The sequence below is a fragment of the Stegostoma tigrinum genome, chromosome 11 (assembly GCF_030684315.1).
Source record: "Stegostoma tigrinum isolate sSteTig4 chromosome 11, sSteTig4.hap1, whole genome shotgun sequence".
Taxonomy (NCBI): Eukaryota; Metazoa; Chordata; class Chondrichthyes; order Orectolobiformes; family Stegostomatidae; genus Stegostoma; species Stegostoma tigrinum.
In genome coordinates this window covers 20,877,466-20,899,882 of record NC_081364.1, presented here as the reverse complement: position 1 = coordinate 20,899,882, position 22,417 = coordinate 20,877,466, and the positions used below count along the sequence as shown (strand labels likewise).

General features: G+C 37.6%; 2 protein-coding genes across 2 annotated transcripts in view; one reads left to right on the top strand and one right to left on the bottom strand.

Moving 5' to 3' along the window:
* The window catches only part of cenpp (centromere protein P), a 307,375-nt gene that overhangs the window by 55,357 nt on the left and 229,601 nt on the right, over positions 1-22,417 (top strand). The gene's annotated exons all lie outside the window — the stretch shown is intronic.
* On the bottom strand, positions 1,193-21,191 carry ogna (osteoglycin, paralog a). The gene is made up of 6 exons (XM_048547324.2): positions 20,880-21,191; positions 15,475-15,589; positions 14,427-14,585; positions 11,626-11,828; positions 3,671-3,766; positions 1,193-1,702 (listed from the first exon to the last, which is right to left on the bottom strand). The coding sequence occupies exons 1-6, from the start codon at positions 21,048-21,050 to the stop codon at positions 1,517-1,519; spliced, it is 930 nt and encodes a 309-aa protein (XP_048403281.1). The 5' UTR covers positions 21,051-21,191; the 3' UTR covers positions 1,193-1,516.

Sequence of the window (22,417 nt, the reverse complement as noted above, 5' to 3'; positions counted from 1 at the left end):
TTTATGTAGCTTAGACAGTACAGACTTGATGGGCAGAAGGATCTTTTAAGTACTGCATGATTCTATGATCAGTTGGAAATTCTTTCTCCCATGGCACATTGACTTAGAAGATTCATATAATTTTATATGTGCACAGGCACACGATAGACATATGTATAATGTCCTGATACTGTTGGGAGCATCTTCTCAGACAATCTGGCTCTGCACCTTCCATCCTTGTTTTCAAATCACTCCATCTCGGTGTTCCTCACTATCTGTAATTGCCTTTAGACTGCATCACATCAAGATATCAGCACACGTCTGATTTTAATTGTTATGCCATTGTCATCTCTGGTTGGTTAGGAAGTTGTGGAATGCAGTTCCATTGCCCATCTACCTTTCTTTGTTCCTTTGAGACATTCCTTCGACCTACCTTTTTGACCAAACTTTTTATAATTTAATCTAATGTATCCTTATGTGGTTCAGTGTCATATATGTTTTTAAATACTGCTGGAGCATTTCATGTTAAATGTGCTAAATAAATAAATGATTTTAAGATGCTACAATCTGTGAAGCATTAAGAAGTTGGAAATAGAGAAGTGATCTCAGCATAATCAGAGTGCTTGCTTCTTTTGTGGAATTATTGAGAAGTTAGTTATGTAACTGTTTTATTTCAGTTTTATTCCTTTATTTTCTGAAGGAACAGCATCAGAATATGTGCTGGCTCCAAACTGCAGTGAGAATTTTACTCTTTTTTTGAATATTAGTGCTGAATTAAAATGAATGATTTTAGCTTAACTTATCATTTTTGACATATTTGTAATTCCTGTCTGTTACAAAACATTCATAATGTATAAAATTAACATAATGTAGGTCATGGAGTGAGAATGGATATCACTTTGTTAGCAAGGTGATAAATGAATGGTTGGTCACAAGGGTTGTAACTATGATTTAGTAGAATTCCATCTTTTGAGCATGCTTGATTGATTTCTGATGTTCTATTTAAATTAATTCCATTAAGATAATTGGATTACAATCATACTTCTGTGAGGCTGTTTTTTGAAATGGTCTTATGGAAGAAAACCTCATGTTTTTAGTGTTGTTGCATTACTGCGAAATGATCATGTTAAGGAGAAGTACAGTATATAAAACCGCATGCTGTTGCAAATGAGTCAGATGTAGTTCAACAATATATTACAGAATATTACATTGAAAGTCAAACAGTAATGTGTGCAACTTTAATTATATGAAAATAAACATAGGTGACAATTTAGTCAACTTAGTGTAAAATGTCAATCTGTTTTTGCAAAAAATTGTTTGAATTTATTTGGCATGAAATAAAACGAATGTTATTACTTTGGGATAATGCTCTATTGAAATAAAGCAATATGTTAAATATAAAAGTGTTGATATGGCACAAGTAACATAATAAAGCTCATGAGTATGATGATATAATAATAAAAAATGAGAATATGCTTTAGAATGCAATATTCTGTCGTAACCACTTAATTGTTTCTGAGGCTTAACTATTTTTGTATCAGTATATTCTCCCAAAATATGGTTTTCCAATGGGCAGTCTTCGCAAGCAGATGTAACTGTTTGGGTATTCTGCCAAATTGATAGGATTTTCTTCGAGCCGAATCTCAGTCAGACGTTCACGGATATAACTGGAATCTTGGGGCTTGCAAAACGTATTATCCGTAATTGTAGATATATTATTATGCTGGAAGGTGGAAAAGTGTTACAAGAAATGTTAAATAAATATTATTTGATGTGATTTAGTATTCTGCAAAAGTATTAATTGCTTGATGCTTTACATATGCCAAAGCTGTATTGTTCTCTGTTAGACATTTTGCCATTAAGTAAAATCATAATATTCAAGTTGATCATGATGCAAAGATGGACTGTTGATCTCAACACCCAATTCTCTTCCTACTCCTCTCCCTCCAACTTCGGCATGGTTTTGTGTTGATTAGAATTGTAGGTGTTGTGTTCTGAATTCATTTCAATATAAATTCAAAATTATGAATGTCTACCTTTGAATAATTTCAGACTTCTCGCATTTTCACTCATTATTCTTTCCAGCCATTTAATAGTATTCAATGTCAGGCCAATGTTCGTATGTTTAATCTGACACCACCTGGTAAGATTCTGTAAGCAACCATCACCGTTCCTGACTCTAATCTGATTTAGCATGCTTGCTTCGGGACTTGTTCTTGCAGCCAATTTTGACCACATTTTGCCTCATCCTGTACCTTTTATGACAGTGGAGCCTGGCTGTAGTTCAGACCACAAGCAAACATAGAGTTGCATCTGTTAAAGCTATCAAAACTTGAGAGTGACTCCTGTGTCTGGCCCTGTCAAACTTAAACCCACTCTTCAGCATTAGTCTCCATTAAAAAAAGACTGTTCTAGTCAATCATTGATATGTTCCTCTGGTATGATTTTGTCTTTCTCCCAGTCTGGAACTTCTTCCCTTACAGTAGGTTGTTATTTTTTATTAGCTTTATACCCTTCAACTCCTTGATTTGAGGTCCAAATCAAAGTTATCCAAATATTAGCACTGTTGCATGGCCCATTGCTTGGTTTGCTCAGTATTCTGCTGTCCTGACAACCACCTGCAAATAATTAAATTTACCAATTTATACTAAATTGTCACTTTAACATATGTATTGCCAAATCGATTCTATTTTGAGTGTTTTTCTGCAAAGAGATGCATATTTACAGTTTCTTCATTGTGAAGATGTAATTGTTCAATTTTATCTAATTGTCTACTTTAAGAATTACTTAATTTAAAACAGTTCTATATCTGTTTGTTTATAAAGTATTTTTAATATGCATACATATTGTTTCACATAATTTACTGTTTAGACATTTAGAATTTGTACATATAGCTTCAATTTAATTTATATATAGATATCATTTTACTGTGCAGTGACTCACACAACAGTCTCTTTTTGCTATCCATTGGCAAACTGAGAAGTGCAAATGAAAATACAGTGAAAATGTTCAAATGAGACTGATCCATTTAATACAATGAGTCAAACTGTCAGGTAATTAATTAATTATATGGAAAGCCCATTGACACTGCAAACAATTTGAGCAATGACACAATGCTGTTTGTGGAAAGGACTGACAAGGCTTTCAGTATTTCATTTCCAAAGAGTGAAATTTTCTCCTGACTCAAGTAGCTCACACTCAATATGAAATGTAAATAAACTATAATTTACATAAAATAATATGCAGTTAAATTTGATGAATATGGTTCTAGATTGTGAGCCTGTCGTTTTCTCCTTGGAATGTGCTAGTGATTTGTATTTATCACTGGAAATAATTGGTTAATTATAGAACAGTTTAATCCAAATTAATATTGCACATTTACTCATACTGTGTCCTCTAAATTGTCTCCATGCAGCCACTAACTGCCACATACCTTCAAAATCTATATAGTCTATTTCTGTTTAGAGCAAACAAAATCAGTCTGTTGGCTATAACAAAATAAACAGCGATAAAAAAGAAAATAAGCTGGTAGATTATATGGAAATGAAAGGAATATGGAAGCTATTGCTAGAATTCCAATTATTCAGTCTTTCATTTTTCTTTCATTTGTTTCACATTTGGATTTAGGATTCACAAAATTAAGATATCTGTAGGGATAGTTGCCCTTTTAATTATTTATCTTCCAACTGACCTGTAAATGAAGTACACGGATAGTGTCAGGCAGGTTGGCAGGTACTTTGTCCAGCCGATTGAATCCGAGGAAGAGGAATTCAAGCCTAGCCAAGTTCTGGAACAAAATCAATGGTCATGTTAATTTAGTTTTATGCACATTTCTGAACTGTGAAATCAAAATCTTTCTTGTCATGATGATGCTTTTTAAGAGTGTTGTAAGTTTGAGGCTGGGATGAATGAACATTACCAAGGTTCATAATACTGTTCTTTGGTTACTGCTGGAGGTTTGTGATTAACTGTTCCCACCTGTTGCTTTACTGTGGGTGAAACATGGTATTTGCTTGGTCACTCTGAGCAAGAACAGTCCTTACTTTAGAAAATCTGCAAATCATGAAGGTGACCCTGCATTCTGTATCTTTCCAGTTGGCGTATTGATCTTGAAGTATGTGCTGCTGCCATACTAGCTACTTGGTTTTATTTTGAGTCATTTTGCTTTTCTTATAGATGTCTTTGAATTTTGCAACATCATTTTGAGAAAGCCTGAATCCTGTTTCTAACGACTTTGTACAAAAATACAAGCACTTTGTGTTTGACCAAATAGTGACTTGAATGATAATATCAATAATTGTAAACAATTGTTTTGGAAAATGTTAAAATGCTTCAATTCAGCAAGCTAAACTTGGTTCTGTGAGTTTTTCAGGAGTTGTCTATTTTTTTCTTTTGCTGTGCTAAACAGAAGCCCAAAGAGCGGCAAGAAAAGGAAATTCAATAAAGAAGAAATTTTGGGTTAGTTAGCTTTGCTTATGTGGTAAAGTGTGAGAATTTCTGACACAGAGTGAAAGTACTAAGTGTGAGGAGAACTGAGTTAAGACATACCGATCAGGCAAGATTGAGAAAGTAACTGATTGTGATTAATACATCAAATTAGATTCTTTGAAGAAATAGTGGAGAAAATGCCAAATGAAGTACAACATATATGGTTTATGCAGCATGGGGAAGGAGGCGGGAGTGGTCAGTCAGTTGGACAGCTGGATTGCAATACAGATTGATACCAATAGTGTGAGTTTATTTCCCACGTCAACTGAAGTTCCCAGAAAGGACTCTCCTCAACCTGACCCCTTGCCTGAAGCATAGTGACTCTGAGGTTAATCTTCTACCACTTGCCTATCCCTAATGAGAGAATAACCCTATGGTCTTTTACCAATAACTTTTATATGGCAATACCAGTAGCATCAACAATGAAAGCGAGAGGCACTCGGGCATGATTTTAGCATCTTTGACTTGTGTTGGCTTGGCCTTTGTGCCTTTATATCTATGTAATCTATGTAGATTTCAGCTTGCTTGAAGAATGGGTATAGCTTGGAAGTAGACCTCCTTACTGTATACAATACCCTGCTCAAGAGGTGACCGTGTGTAATGGTCGGTCACCATGTGTAATGGTCGGAATTAATTGTTCAGTTCTTGTGATAATATCATATACAAGCGACAATGCATTTGTCCACATGAGGCAATAGATGTGAAATAGGTATACAGGGCTTCTGAAATAGCGTCTAATTTATCTTGACTAAATGGCAGAATTCTGTACATTAGTGTCACAAGGAGATATTGTGTTACTGAAATCCTAGCAGTCTGGCAGAAAAACCATTGGCCCAGCTGAAACCTAACATTTGTCTCCTTTTTATTTTTGACCACAACCTCAATATCTCTATTCATTCATTTTTACATACTCTTACCAGCCTTACGCTTCACCCAAACAAGAACATAATGCCTGTGAAGAGAGAGGAGGATGAAGGGTCTAGGCCCGAAACGTCAGCTTTTGTGCTCCTGAGATGCTGCTTGGCCTGCTGTGTTCATCCAGCTTCACACTTTATTATAATGCCTGTGAACTCTTGTTATCTCACTTTTGAAAGCCTCCCACTTGCCAGTCATCCCTTGACTTGTGAACAGACTACCACAATCAACATTTGAAAGTTTTAGTCTTATACCATCAAAATTTGGCTTTGTCCAATTCCATAGAATTCCATAAAATCCACAGTGTGGAAACACGCCATTTGGCCGAATGAGTCCACACCGACCCTCCGAGGAGCATCCCACGCAGACCCATTCCCCAACCTATCCCTGTAATCCTGCATATCCCATGGTTAACCCGACTACACCCCTGAACCCTATGGGCACTTTCGAATGGCCAGTCCACCTAGCCTGCACATCTTTGGACTGTGGGAGGAAACCAGAACATCAGGTGGAAACCCACCCAAATACAGGGAAAACATGTAAACTCCATACAGACAATCGCCCAAGGGTGTATTCGAACCTGGGTCCCTGTGCTGTGAGGCAGCAATGCTTACCGTTGAGTCACCATGCTGCCCTAATAAATTTTTTTTCCAGATCTTTTCTTAATTCATAGAGTCCCTACTGTGTGGAAGTGGGCCATTCAGCCCATCGAGTACACACCAACCCTCTGAAGAGCATCCTACCCAGACCCACCCCATCTGTGCAACTGTGTACTTCTCTCGAAACTATAGGCACTTTAGCATGGCCAATCCGCCTAACCTTCCAATCTGTGGATTGTAAAAGGAAAGAGTACACAAAGGAGGACATGAGGGAGAATGTGCAAACTCCACACAGACAGTTGCTCATGTTTGAAATCAAACCTAGGTCCCTGGAACTGTAAAGCAACAATATTAACCACTGAGGTACTGTGCCACTCAATAAGAACTTTAATTTTTATACAAGGCCAATCCCTTTCCATAACTATTTTAAAACTAAGAATTATGATCACTGGTCCCAGAGTGCTCTCCTGCTAACACTTCAGCCACTTGCCCTCCCTTATTTCCCAAGAGAAGGTCAAGTTTTGCTCCTTCTCTAATTGGTGCATCCTCCATATTGATAAAGAAAGTTTTCTCGAACACATTTAACAAATTGTTCACCATCCAAGCCCTGAATGTCAGGGTAGTCCTAGTCTGTGTTCAGGAAGCTAAAATCCCCTACAGTTACAACCCTATTATTCTTCGATATATCTGTGATCTCTTTACGTATTTGCTCTTCAGTTTCTCACTGACTTTTGAGAGGCCTATTGTACAATTCCATCAAGGTGATCATCCCAAACTTATTTCTGAGTTCCATTCATGTCGCTTCACTGGATGAATTCCCAAGAATATACAGCAGTAATGTGTTCCTTAATCAAAAACGCCACACCCCCCTCCTCTCTCTCCTGCCTTCCTATAGCATCGAAGCCCTCGGTAATTGAGATGCCAGTCCTGTCCCTCCATCAGCCATATTTCAGTAATAGCAATGATGTCTCAATCCCACATTCCCATCCATACCCTGAGTTTATCTGCCTTGCCTGTCAGGCACCTTGCAATGAAATAAATGCAGTTTAATTCTTCAGAGTTACCTCATTTTCTGGCTGCTCTTGCCTCATTTTTCGAACTGACTTGCTGTCTTTTAATTCAGAACCATTATAATTTGTCTCTCAGTTCTCACTACTACTTAGGTCAAATATCTGCCCCTATCAGCAGACCTTAGTCACTGATTTATCTGCCGTATTTTCCTATTCATACTTTGACTAGCACGTGGCACCAGGAATAATCCAGGAGATTACTCAATTTGAGGTTCTGCTTTTTGACCGCTACCTAACTTGCTGTATTCACTCTGCAAAGCCTCAAACTTGTTCTTTACTATGTTGTTCTTACCAATATGTACGACACCTTCCAGCTTTTCACTCTCCCCTTTTGACAATATGCTGCAAACTCTTTGAGACATCGTTCATCCTGGCACCAGGGAGGCAACATACTCTTCTGACTTCTCGCTCACAGCTGCAGAATCTCCTGTCTGTGCCCCTGACAGGACAGTCCTGTACAACAATTATTCTTTTGAACCTTCACAAGCCCTGCTTAACAGAAGATTCATTCTTGATGCAGAGTTAACTGTAACAGCAGGGATTCAGAGTGGGAAATGAAAGTCCTAAGGGAGGAAGATGACAAAGGCATACAGTTAAAAGTGGAGATGGGAATCAGAGCTGGGAAGAGTACACGTTCGAAAGAAAGTTTTACATCAATGGAAAGCATCTAGAGTCATAGAGAAGTACAGTATGGAAACAAACTCATCCATGCCGACCAGATATCCTAAATAAATCTAGTCCCATTTGCCAGCATTTGGCCCATATCCCACTAAACCCTTCCTATTCATAGACTCATCCAGATGCCTTTTAAATGTAATTATACTAGCCTCCACCACTTCCTCTGGCAGTTCATTCCAGACACGCCCCACCCACTGTGTGAAAAGGTTGCTGCTGAGGTCCCTTTTAAATCTTTCCCCTCTCATCTTAAATCCATGCCTCTAGTTTTAGACACCCTCCACCCCAGGGAAAAGACCTTGTCCACTTACCCTATCCATGCCCCTCATGATTTTATAAACCCCTCTAAGGTCACCCCTCAGCCTCCAACGCTCCAGGGAAAATAGCCCCGGCCTATTCAGCATCTCCCTGTAGCTGAAACCCTCTAGGCCTGGCAGCATCCTTGTAAATCTTTTCTGAACCCTTTCAAGTTTCACAACATCCTTCCTTCCTATAGCTGTAAGACCAGATTGTACACGGTATTCCAAAAGTGGCCTAACCAATGTCCTGTACAGCCACAATGTCACCTCCCAACTGCTGCACTTGATGCACTGCCAATACAGTAACGGCAAGGATACCAAACACCATCTTCACTATCTTATCTACCTGTGACTCCATTTTCATGGAACTGTGAATCTACACTCCAAGGTCTCTTTGTACTGACTAAGCAATTGTTTGGGTTTCTCACCAGACTAGGACATCTCTTTAAATCAGGAGATGGGAAATTAAGACTTTCAACTGGGCTAAGTGTTACAGAAAGTGAATTATTAAGAGTATGGAGCAGGTCAAAAGCCATTAAATAAAATTAACAGTTAAAACAAGGTACCACCTAGATTCTCAAAGAAGAAATAGAGAGTTTCTTTTTAGGTCATGGTTAGGCAATTGAGACTTGTTGCCTTCAATTCCTGCTTCCTACCCACTGCCCCTGGGCAAAATGTATAGATCTGTGCAATATATCCATACGTCATGAGCTGACGTGGACCAGGAGCTATCGCCAATTCAAAGGGTACAACAGGATGAGAACCAATACCAGAAAACTGAATGACCAATCTTCAGTTTGCCGTGTATCAGAGAATAAAAAGTGAAACACGATGCAATACTTAAATATCTCATTTCAATCAGGTACGGTTGAAATTGGAACAGCTGGCAGCTGTGAAGCCTGCTATCACATGATTAAATCAGTTGTTTTAATGGAAAAATATTCCTGAAATGCAGTGAAAACCAACATTTCCAATACATTCAAGATTTTAATATTAAGTTGACCTTTTATGGGGATAGATCAGTTTATTCAATGTGAGTGATTTTTTTTCATTTTAAGTAAAGTTCATCAATCGTCATGTTAGTTTCTTCCATGAAACAAGATCTTGAATGTGTTATGTCAATTTAAAATAAAATCACTTCAATAGGGACTGATGGAGTTCAGAAATTCCTCTCTTCGGGGCAATTGATATCACTACAGGATATTAGAGAGTGCAGGTGTGTTGTGGGTCATAAATGTGAGATGGTAGCCACCTCACATGAAGTGAGTCTTGAGGAAGCTTATTGTGTGGCCATAAGAAAGAATAGGAAGATGCAGAAGTTATTGGGTGTGTGCTGGCCTCAGACCACGAGTAATCATTGCAGATTGTTGGGAGTAATGAAACCTGCCCAGACCAGAGTGACTATTGGACCTTGGAATGCACAGGAGGGAAATGCAGTCATTGTAAGAGACTTAGTAGTAGAGAAACAGATGGGAATTTTTGTAACTGTTGTTGTGGGTTCTGCATGATATATTTAACCAGGGTATAGGGTATCATTGGAAGAGATTGCAGATATTCATCAAAAGGAAAGGGTATGATCCAGATGTTGTGAAATACATTGGTATCAACAATATGGGTATTGAGGTCCTTCAGACAAGATTACAAGAACTACTCGGAGTTTAAAGCCTCAATCTTTTAATCTCTAATTATTATGAATACCATCTAAAAAGTGAGACTAGAAATAAGAATGTAGGGAGAATCAATGTGTAGCTTGAAGCCTGATCCGGGAAGGAGACCTTCAGATTCTTGGGGCAACAGTTTTTTTTTTTCTGGTACAGAAGCCACCTTGTCAAAAGACACAAGTTGAATCTCAGTAGGGTTGGTACATTCCCCTGTGGGAGGTTTATTAATGTGGTTAGAAAGGGTTCCGTTGGTTGGGATTTGAGCATGACAACATAAAAAAGACGAATAAGATGCATGAAGGAGTGACAACACTAGAGAAAGAGGGAGTAGCCTGTTAGGAGAAAATTATGAAGAATGCTAAACAAGGTTTAGAATACTTATGTGTTATCCACAAAGTTTGGTGAATTACATTGTTGGACGCGAAGGAGAGGTGGTGTAGTGGTACTGTCACTGTACTGGTAATCCGGAATCCAGGCTCATGTCCTGGGGCAGGTGTTTGAATCGTATAATAAAGTTTGAACTCCATTAAAATCTGAAATTAAAAGCTAGCATAATAATAACCATATGACTACTGTCAGTTATAAAAAAGAAACACGAATCATCATGTCTTTTAAGGAAGGAATTCCGTTGTCCTGACCTGATCTGGCCTCCGTGTGATCCCTTACCCATAGCAATAGCCTCTGATTTGACCTAGCAAGCTGGTCAGTTATAATAAACCGCTACAAAGTCAAAAGAAAGTCATGAAACCAGACAGACGAGCTGGCATCAAGCAAGGTACTGAAAATGACAATGGCATACATAGCCAGCCAACCCTGCAAATCTTCCTTATGAATATTTGGGGCTTGTGGGAACTTGCACAATTAGAAGTAGGGCTGTGGTAGTGTAGTAGAACAGAGAGACCTAGGAGTTGAGTTACCTTATTCTTTGAAGTTTGCATCACATGAAGACAGGGTGGTTAAGAAGGTGTTTAGCACTCTTGCTTTCATTGCTCAGACCTTTAAATACAGGAGCTGGGACGTCATGTTGAGGTTGTACTGGATGTTGGTGAGGCCTCTTCTGGAGTACTGTGTCCAACTGATTGTGGTCACGCTGTTTCGGAAGGATATTATTAAACTGGAGAGGGTTCAGAAGAGATTTACCAAGATACTGTCAGGCATAGAGGGCTTGAGTTATAATCAGAGGTTGGATAGACTGGGACATTTTTCCGCTGAAGTGTTGGAGATTGAGGAGTGACATTAGAGGTTTATAAAATCATAAGAGGCATGAATGAGGTGCCTGCAGGTGTCTTCCCCAGTTGAAGGTTCTTAATACTCGGCATATTTTTGAAGTGAGAAAAGATTAAAAAAGACATGGGGGCAACTTTTTACACAGTGTAGTTCATGTGTGGAATAAAGTTCCAGAGGAAGTGGTGGATGTGGGTACAGTTACAATGTTCAAAATTCGTTTGGATGAGTACATGAATTAGGAATGTTTGGAGGGATATGTGCTAAGTGCAGGCAGGGGAAACTAGTTTAGTTTGGTCCAACCAGTCCATGCTGAACATAATCCCAAAGGGTCTGTTTCTGTGCTGTATGACTCAGTGATTCTAGATACATTTTGTACCTAAGAGGCAAGATATGCAGAAGAGTGGTGAAGAAGAATTTTTTTACCTAAGTGGTCATAACTTTGAAGTCACTGTTTAGGAGGCTGACGAAATCAGAAGTGATTAGTGGCCTAAACAGAAATTGGATGGGCATTTGAGAGTAATACATTTTCAGGGCAATAGGGCTATAATAAAGGAATTCAAAAGATAGGATTGCTGTACAGAGAGTTGTATGGACGTGATCAAATTAATGGTTTGCTGTGCTGTAATGTCTCTAAGATAATGCATAAAAATTGTTTCCCCAATTTGCACAGAGTATCGAAACTGGATCAAAAAGCATGTTATCAAAAGATTACCTTAAAAGCATTGCGTTTAATTCCATTGCTTTTAATACGGTTGTGTTGTGCAGCAAGAATTCTGAGTTTTGGAGGCAAGGCAGGCAGACGGAGCAGTTTATTTTCAGAAAGCGTCAGGTGCTCCAGGTGTGGAAGCTGTGAAAAGGCTTTATCTTCTATTTCAGTAATCATGTTTCCACTCAAATCGATCCTCCTCAGAGTTGCTTTATTTAGGATTGAACAGACAGTTTGCATTATTTATTGGTATCTGTCAGTCGTACTCTGCTCAGCAGGAATGTTTTTCCTCAAAAAATAAGCTTCTGACACAACAATATAATTCACAGTGGGTTTTGTCTGTACCTTGCCAAAAACTGAATATTGTTGGCCTAGGAAATTGCATTCATAACAAGGCCAAACAAGGTGAGTATCAACCCACAAATCTTTGCAATATGTACGTACCCCTGATAGTATGTAAAAGTATGAGTGATTCCTTGTCGCCTTTATGAGAGAAAGAAATTGGAGCTTCTACCATCACTATTCAAAGTTCCTGAGCACAACATGCAAATAAACATGGATGTTGTTTCAGCAGTTTTCTGGCTTATGAGCAGTAATACACCCCTACACTTTCAATGCCTTGCTTCCATTTCTCTTATGTATTATTGTATTATTTTTCTTCTTGAGCTTCTTAGAAGTAAACGCAGGTATACGTCCTGTTTCAGTAGATGCACAGCAGACCAGACAGTGTCTGAGGAGCAGGAAAGTCCCTGTTTCAGGCCAAAACCCTTCTTCAGACCTGATGAAGGGCTTCAGACCTGCTGTGCTTTTCCAGCATCAATCTATTGACTCTGGCTTCCAGCATCTGCAGTCATTATTGTCTACAATTCCTGTTTAACTAAAATAGACCACTGAATAGATACATCTCATTAACCTCAGTTGAGAAAACCTTGATAAGATGCAGAGCTCATTGACTCCAAATGTTTTTATGGATCCTGCTCAAATTTTACCAGTTAGAACAGACCAACCTTGCTAGCATTGATGATCCTTCTCCTGGCTGACCAGTCAGAATCATCTAACCCTTGATGGCAGTGGGTTTCAAGTTGAATGGTAAATGCCCTAATCTTAGTAATTGATCTGTCTAACCCCTCTTACCCATCCAGTCTTAGAAAATAGCTGTGTTGGCTGGTCAACAAAAAAAGATGTTGTGAAACAGATCTACTCAGCTTAAGCGATTTGCCAATTAGCTCCAATTGTTGAGTAACAGACATGACATCTTGGAAGAAACTCGATCCTGCTTAATGTCCTCCTGTTCCACTTGCTGCTGCTGTCACTGTCTCATTCAAAGAAAATCATCTCTGCTTTGATACTAGACAATTGATAGGCATATATTTAAGCCCTTCAGGCAGTAGATACAAGGAACTCCTTAAAATTGGTGTGGCAGGCTGGAAAGCCCACTTTGTGACAAATGGTAAGAACGAATTATTCCTGATTAAAGTATTTACATAAAAAGTTATTCAACAGTTACAGCTGTATTTCTTCAGTATCCCTTTGTAATCCTGATAGGTGAATTCTGAATCTTTCAGTGTGCGGTTTCATTCAGGATCTCCAAGTCACACTCCTGTAGTTCTCTCAAGTCTACATTTCTTCATCACTTAAATGACTGTTTTTGGAAGATTAGCTACAACAGCCACTTTGAGGTTTCTAATCATGTCATTTAACTGCTGTAGTCAGCCGTAACTATTTAGTTGGTGTGAACATGTAGGGCCGATTACAAAGAGCACACCTGCTGTCAGATTATTTCGCCTCCATGTTCCTTGTTCTTGGTGCAGATCAGAGTTTTCTCTTTCTGTGACTTGAATTTTCTTTTTGCCTGAATGCTTGCACTTTGGTGAAAGGAATTCTCAAAATTGTATGGCTGGTTATAAACCATGAAAAAAATGTTTGGATAAGTTGTTTAAGCAGCAACATGCATTAGAACCTTGCTGAGATTGAAGATTGAGAAAGATTTTGCCCCTTGTTCAATGTGATTCCAAATGGTTCTGTCTAGTTGACATCTGCCAGGATCCCAGGTAGCCGTAGGAGTGAACATTTGGGATAATCATCCTTTGCACTTCCAATAAATTGCTAATACCTTCCCCTCTTAATCTGTCAAAAGTTGTAGCACTTTACTTACAATTCTCTTTAAAGGACTCATCTATTATTTAAACCTATATTGGCAATATCTATGAAAAATAGTGCCAGGATTTTATCAGAAATGTCTATAATTGATTAAAATATTGAATTGATGAGTGAATATGAATAACTTTACTCTACCACTCTCTAAAGAACATTGAGTTGTTCTTTCTATTCCTTTGTGTATTTTGGCACTGGTCTGCCATGCTCTCCACTAGCTTTTTGCTTTCGTTTTTGAGCACCAAACCAAAAGAAATATGGAAATCATTGGAAAAAATCTAAGTGGATTTCCCTGACTCTTGCAGTGATATTTGATAAAACCATAGCCTCAGCAGAGAAAAACTATTTATTTTTTCCCCTTTCTGATTCCATTTCAGGCTTTTAAAGTGCCCAGTATTTTTGCTACAGGAACGCTAAGTCACGCCTTAAGAGCTCACTAACAATTAAATTCTTCTGGCTTTTGGTCCCACCAGAATTTCTTCCTTTCTTTTTTGTTTATTTATTTATGATCATTTTTGTCAACAACGGTAAGCTTTCAGAAAATTGTTATGGAGTCAAAGAATTCTATTTTTCCTTTCTATCAACATGGCAAGATTTTCTAAAGCATTAAATCTTTACAGCGCAATCAAAACAAGAGACCACAATGTACTCACGGAAATCAGCAAAATCTTTTACAGTGACCTTTTTAATCTGATTAAAGCGTGCATAAAGGTATGATGTCTCCTTTGGCAACATTGGAATGGCATCAATGTTGGTCTCATCACAATACACAGAACCAGTTAGGCAAACACACAAAAGGCAAGTTGGCATATCTGAAATGTAGAAAATTTATATTAGTAGGACTTTGATCACATGAATGCAATATAATTCATTTCAGTAGCCACTTTGACACATTATCTGTGAGACCTGTATCTGCTTCCAGATTCTTTCTGATCATGTGTCTGATCAGAGTTCTTTGATCCGATCTGCAGCCACTTTCTCAGGTCTGTGGAGGATTGAAGAATCTAATAAAGATTGTTATAGCTGCTATTGGCAGCATTCTAGGAATTAAGTCATATTGTAACAACTTGTATACTTTCAATGCCTTCATCTTTGGAATGCAGATGTTATAAAATTGGCAAATCAATCTGCAAGATTGAGATTTGCGAAATTATGATATTTTTATTATTGTTAGTATAACAAAAGGCAAATCCACTTCTAGAAAAGATTCTGATGAGGAAACTGTGTACTTGGCTATGTGCGAAATTGAGTTCCAACCCTGGCTGTATGGAATAATGTATCTCACTTGAACTTTAGTGATATGTCAGAAAAACAAATTTGGACAAAAAACTGAGGTATAAATGAAATAAGAATTCCAGTTGTGCATCAAGCTTTTGAGGCAACTGTAGAAATTTGACTTTTTTATTTGAAGAGTATTGTAAATGTAATTTCAGTCTAACCAACGATTAAAATGTTATATTACATTCATGCAAGTAGAATAGAAAAGTATGAGTTAGCAACTTTGTTCACCAGAAAAGCTTATAAGTGTCATGATGTAGAGAAATAGCTTCTTTAATTCTCAATGAAATCAATTGCAAATTAAAACAGTGCCATCTAATTGTGTGCCTTTTCTTACTTGCAACTGCACTCATTCCAGCAGGGTATTAGTTAAATGAAATAGCTACATATGGAGTAACAGAGAGAAAATAAGTTCATACGAACCAACGGGTGGACCTTCTGCTTCTGGTTCTTCTGTTGGAGACCTGATAAACCGTAAATGTTCTATTTCATGGTTTGTGTTGGCATCACCAAATGTGGGAATGGCCTTTTCTTCTAGCTTTCAATAAAAAAAAGATCTGTTTGTTTTTGATCAAATTTGCAATTCTGTTTTGTGTATGTGTCCAATTAGGCCAATACCAGGCTACATGCTGATTATACCCAAAACACCACAGCATGTTCCCTCTTAAGCTTTTGGAGAAGATTTGTAGCTCAGATTGCAGATGAGGTTGTAGACATGCTCACTGAGCCAATGGTTTGGTTGCAAATGTTTTGTCGCCCTGCTAGGTAACATCAATTGTGCGCCTCCGGTGAAGTATCAGTGTCAGTGTTTTATCCTGCTTGTTATTTATATGCATCGGTTTGCTGGAGTGGTTGTTATTACTTCAGGTTTTATTTCTCAGTGGTTTGTACGCAAGGTCTAATTCAATGTGTTTGTTGATGGAGCTCCGGTTGGAATACCAGGCCTCCAGAAATTCCCTGGTGTGTCTCTGTTCAGGTTGTGTGATTATGGATGTATTGTCCCAGTCAAATTCATGTCCAAAAGTAACTTTGGGTCTGATATGTAGATGACCTCTTTGTGATTATTAAACAGACATAAAACTAGAAGAAACCCACCGACACACAAACAACGTCATCACTGGGATAAAATTCACAAAAGTAGAGGCCAACAACTGACTACCCTTCCTGGACATAATGGTACAATGCAAAAACAACAGGGAACTCCAGACTAGCGTATACAGAAGGACCACACAAACGGACCAGATACTCAATTACAGTAGCCCACTAATGGAGCTGTATCAGAGTATTACTTAAATGAACCACAATGCATTGCAGCAACCTGGAACTGCACAAAGTAGAACAGGAACAGGGCCTACAAAAGAAATGGATACCCAAAAATCACAATTTGCCATTACCTCCAAGACACACCACAACAGGAAGACACAATACCGCCAGACTCACTGATCACCCTATCATACATTAAGGACATTTCAGAGATGATCAAAAGACTATTCAGATCACTAGGTCTCAGAGTATCCCACAAACCCGACAACCACCCTATGACAGCTACTGACAAACGTAAAGGATCCCGTACCCAAAACCAGCAAAACTGGGATAATATATAAAATACCATGCAAAGCCTGTGAGAAACACTACACAGGCCAAACTGGAAGAAAATTGACTGTACAGATATATGAACACCAACTAGCCACCAAGAGACGTGATCAATTCTCACTTGTCGCATTACGCATGGTCAGCAAGGGGCACAAATTCGACTGGGACAACACACCCATAATCGTACAAGCTGAACAGTGACACGCCAAGAATTCCTGGAGGCCTGGTGTTCCAACCAGAACTCCTCCAACAAACAAATTGAATTATACACTGTGCACAAACCACTAAGAAACAAAACCAGAAGTAATACCAATTACCCCAAAAGACCAACGGGAATAGATAACAAGCAGGACAGAACACACATGCTTCACCAGAGATGCATTGAATATGTTACCTAGCAGGATGACAAAACATTTGCAGCCAAACCCATAGGCTCAACAAACATGCCTACAACCTCATGTTCCCTCTATAAATCCATTTCGTGTTTTGTTACTGTTTGTACCACTGTCTCAGAGATTATACACTATACATTAAGTCCTGTTATACCACAGTCCATTCTGTATAATTATCTTCTTTGTTATCTTTCTTTCTATTGTCTAACTAATCATGTAATTGTTTTAAGTTTCAAGTTTCTTGCTTCCATCAGTCCTTTGAGTAGAGGAGTTGGGAAGTCATGTTGAGGTTGTACAGAAAATCGGTGAGACCAGTTCTGGTGGTCCAGTTATAGTAAGCATATTATTAAGCTGGAGGGGGTTCAGAAGAGATTTACCAGGATTTTGCCAAGTTTGGAAAGTTTGAGTTATAAAGAAAGACTGGATAGGCTGGGATGTTTTTCACTGGAGTGAAATAGGTTGAGAGGCGACTTGATACAAGTTTATAAAACAATGAGAGGTTTAAACAGGGTTAATGTAGTTGTCTTTTCCCTCAGATGGGGGATTTCAAAACTGGGGGCACAATTTTTAACTGAGAGGAGAGAGATTGAAAACAAACATGAGGGGCAATTTTTTTTACACAAAAGGTGGTTGGTGAGTGGGATGAACTTCCTGCAAAAGTGGTGGACATCGGTACGATTATAATGTTTAAAAGACATTTGGATAAGCACATATGAATAGGAAAGGTTTGGAGGGATATCGGCCAGGATCAAGCTGGTCGGAATGGTTTAGTTTGAGATTATGTCCGGCATGGACTGGTTGGACCAAAGGATCTGTTTCCGTGCTGTGTGTCTCTCTGAATTTATGACCCTAAGGACCTGCCTCCTGGTCTCCTGGGCTACAAGTCATATTGACTTTCATGACACTACTCACTGAGGTTTAGATTTTATCTTAGTTTGACCCTGATTTCCCTGTCTCAATCACTAAGTGCTGCCTTGTCCGTTGCGGAGCAGATAAGGTAACAAAACACATTACCCAGCTTCCTGTATTAATGTGAGATAATTTGAATCATCATTTTGGGATTGAGAGAATAATAGTGAAAAATAATCTCCATATTAATAGATCTAGCAGCACCACAGAATTTGAAGATTGTTTCTTTTGGCAATATTAACATTTCTTCATGAGATTGCTAAGACAGCTGCCGAACTTGCTGGGGCAGTGCAAAATTTCTACCAACTGCGATGATTTCAGTGTTGCAGTGTTGCGTCAGAGTGCAGCACTGTTTAGATTATTCCATATTATTCTCACTAATAAGATAGGCTGAAACAATGTAAGCAAGATGTAGAATGAACGGTTGTATTATGAATCGGGTACAAAATCAATAAAAACATTGCACAAAAACTAATAGCATGCTTGTTATCTGTGCCAGAGAAAGTGTGCTTCAAGTTGTATTGCTACTTGGATCTTAACCGATGAACAGAAGAATGAGACAGGAAAGAAATCAAAGAATTTGAAGACATAGTTTGATCCCTATGCTATGTGTTCAACATCTGAGTTTGGGGGAAGTCAGTGAATGTTGTTCGGTATGCAGTACTGACACATCTAGTTGGATCCTAAGAGTTTGGACAAATACAAAAATATTCTCATTGTAGGTAGGATTCTCTTAAATACAAGAGATCCTGTTGTGAAAGCGCATCTACTGAGAGAGGTGAAACTTACTCTCAAGAAAGTTATTACGTGTGGAGAAGCTCTAAGGTGTCATTCATCGGCTAGTGCATATTAATAGGTGAACCAATGAGAGTTGGACAATGATCAAACATATTCCAAACTGAATGGGAATAACAGAATGGAAAAGAAGTTTTTTTTGCCAAAAGATCAGCAGAAAGATCAAGGCCAGGGAACATGACTTAAATATTGTGGAGAGCACCTCATAAAATAAAAGAAAGTGTGTTCAGCATGGGGAAAGCAGTTCCCTTACTGCAAGAAATTAACTCACTGTGCACACAAGTGTTTCACGAGAAAATACAAAAGTGAAACGATAAAGATAGCTGCTGGAGAGATGCCAGCTGATGATTCAAACAAATCGCTCTACACCATACAACAGTTTGGCATTGCAGGGTCCAAAGGTGATAAATGGTTTGTGACTGTTAGTGACATCTGCAGAACATTCAGCCAATGTGAAAGATTAGGTAGGCATCAGTGTATTGCACAATATAAAGTATTTCAAAGAAGGCTAAACATAAAAGGGAAAAGGCCCAGTAATTCAGATGTAGATGATGGGTCTATTAAGAATTTCAAGTAAAACTTCATCTAAAAAATAGTTAAAATGTTGAATTTTCTATCACATGAAATAACTGGGTGCACAGTACATATGTTGAAGATATAGTTGGGAGAGTGAAAGAATAAAATATTCCAACTGGGTAAATGAAGTCGGGTGGTGCTATTGAACAGTTCTTGTGACAGAAATTACATGTGATTCTGAAGCTTGAGTCATTCTTGAATGAATTGGCTTTCATTCACAAAGTGAATGACATGACCTATTTTATTGAAGCGTTAAAAAGAATAAGTAATGGAAATATTAACATTGTACTCAATCTAAATTAAACAAATCGTTATTACAGGGTATAAAATCAACATTTAACAAGCCTCCAGTGAATCTCCATTATAACCCTCATTCAATTACCAGAGATTCATTATGTGAACTACATTTTTTTTTTGTCATGGAGAAGATAACATAACATTTGTCGATGGGTATCATAATTCAGAAAGTCACTGATTCTGACTGAGGCCATTGTGTATATGCCATCTGTCCTTGAGGTGCTTGCCTTTACTAAGTACTCAGAAAGCTTTTAATAGTTTTGTTCTTTCACTCAGTACATGGTATTGGAGCTTTATGTAGCTATTTCACCTCCTGCAGATGAATGTCTAGTTAAATTGGCTTTGTGACTGAAGGTAAGGTTGCTGAGTAGAATATTAAACTACATAATTGTCTGAGACTCTGTGTCTTCTTTTCTAATTTTTTGAAAAGAATCAAGTTTAAAATATATTTTGAGAGTCTTTAATGTTTATTATCAGTCCATGTTACTGCGTTTCTATATTTTCTGTTGGCAATGTTAATGAATCAGTGAGGATAGATACAATTATCACCTAAAAATATTGAAACAAAAATAGTTTGATTGATGTGTTATTTTACCACAGAAATTCTTTATAATCTTAAACAAAGGCTCATAAATTATTCCAATGGCTTATTTATGCTCATAAACAAACTTAGCACCTATTGTATGCAAGGGACTTGATAAAGGCACAATGATATGTCTTATGAAAGAGACTATAGGTATTGGAACTAATTTAATTCATTTAATTGGTATAACAAGGGATTAAACATTGTATAACTTTATGTGAATTTATGCAATTGAATGATCAGTCATTGTAGATGGCTAATTTTCAGAACTTTCTCACTGAGTCACTCTGACAAATTAATTTGTAAATATTATTATGTACCATTTTATAGCTTTCCGGTTTTGCTGTCTTTCGCAATTCCTTTCTTAAGGGCAGACTTTACATTATAATTTTATTCAGTCACTCTTCAAAGCAGCTTGTTATTCATGTAATTAGTAAATAATTTCAAAGCAATTGTATTTAATTTTGCAACTCAAACTCAATTAATCTTTTATATCTACTTTATCAGCATCTTAAGATTCTAGATGTCCTCCAGCACTTGTTGTGATTAAATGCATGATACTATTAATGCTATTACTGCTGGATTCATGTGTTATCTTCATATGAATTTCAAATTTAAATGAAAGTTTCTTATAAAATATGATTAAATTTGGTAGGCAAATAATGAATGTTAAACCACATTACCTTTGCTTGTTTTATTTCTTGTGGTTCAGCTTCATATTCGTAACTTGTGTCTGCACCAAACGATTCCCCTTCCAAATCATGTACGAGAAATTTATCTTCCTTGTTAGCTGGTGCTGTGAATACTAGTTCTCCAAATAGGAATACAAAAAATATAGGGCACACACAGTTCATTTTGGATGGAAGACCAAGAAAAATAAGTTCTGAGAAAATTTGAAAAGCTTGAATACTGGATCGAACTGTGCCTTGCTGCCTAGGCGTAGAACTGTCAAATTGGTATTTAAAGCTTTCACCAGCTGTTGCCAGAAATTTCAGAAGAATGAGACTGCGTGATGTGCCTTAACCCCTGAAGTCCTTTATAATTGCAGTTAGAATTGCATACGTGGTTTCTAAAACTCCTAGGCAATTTCTTAATACAAAGATTTATTTTGCTAATAGCTAAAAAAAATTCCTGTATTTAATGTTTCAGTATTATTGGAAATGTGCTTTATAATTAACCCATTTCAACAGTATTTATTATACTTACTGATTTAAGTCTGTTTTGATCGCGTAACTTGAGTAACATTTGAGCTGATTTAGATTTTAGGACAAATGACGCAGAGAAAGTGTTTAATGCCAGCAATTATGAAATCCCAATACATTTGAATTTATAGAGTAAACTGTAAATGCCAAACAGGCACTAAGAATAACTCACTACATGTTGACATCCAAAATGTTGGCTGTCTGAAATGCCAGCAGAGGCCACAAGTAAGTTTGCAAAGCAGTAGATAAATGCTATTTTGACAGAGCTTGATGAGGCCAGGACAGCCTGTCAGTGGACCTGCATTATTTTTGTGGAGGCAGGCGGAACTCTTCTGTGACTTCTGTATCTTTGCAGCTCCCAAAATACATTTTTTCCAAGTTTGTCTGGTCATTTCCTGTTTTGATCCCCTGTAAAGCATGGCCTTCACTAAAACCTTCATTTGAATAAGAAAGGGCATTACTGATTGTCCTGCACAGACACTTTGGCGACCTGATAGTAAACTATTTTAAAGTTCAGTGTATCTAAAACAGAGTTAACAATTAAAATGTGTAATTTTTAGACATTTGACAGGGTTTGTGCTGTCAGCCAGTATGCAATATTTCATTTTGAGAATTGTATTTATTATATCTGCTCAAACTTTAAGTTGCGAAGTCCTAGATTAGCTGGAAAAGTTTGCGAAATGCTTTTGGCAATGAAAAGTACAGAAATTTCTCGATTACATTTTTGCCAAGTTCAAAATGGTTTTTAAAAAAAGCAGTGGCCTGTCTTAATAATAAATTGGTTCCATATTGTATCATACCTGCTTTTCCAAACTACTGTGTACTAAAGCGTTATGACTAGTTAATTATTGAAACAGAATTTAGTACCTTTCTCTAATATCTAAGAATTCAAACCATACTCAAAGCATTTTATTTATACAGATTTAGTATATTGGAAAAGTTACGATTAAAATAACATGCAGAGCTATAAATTATCCTTCCATTTTGTGAATGCTTTGGGCCTCTGGGTTTTCTGCTTT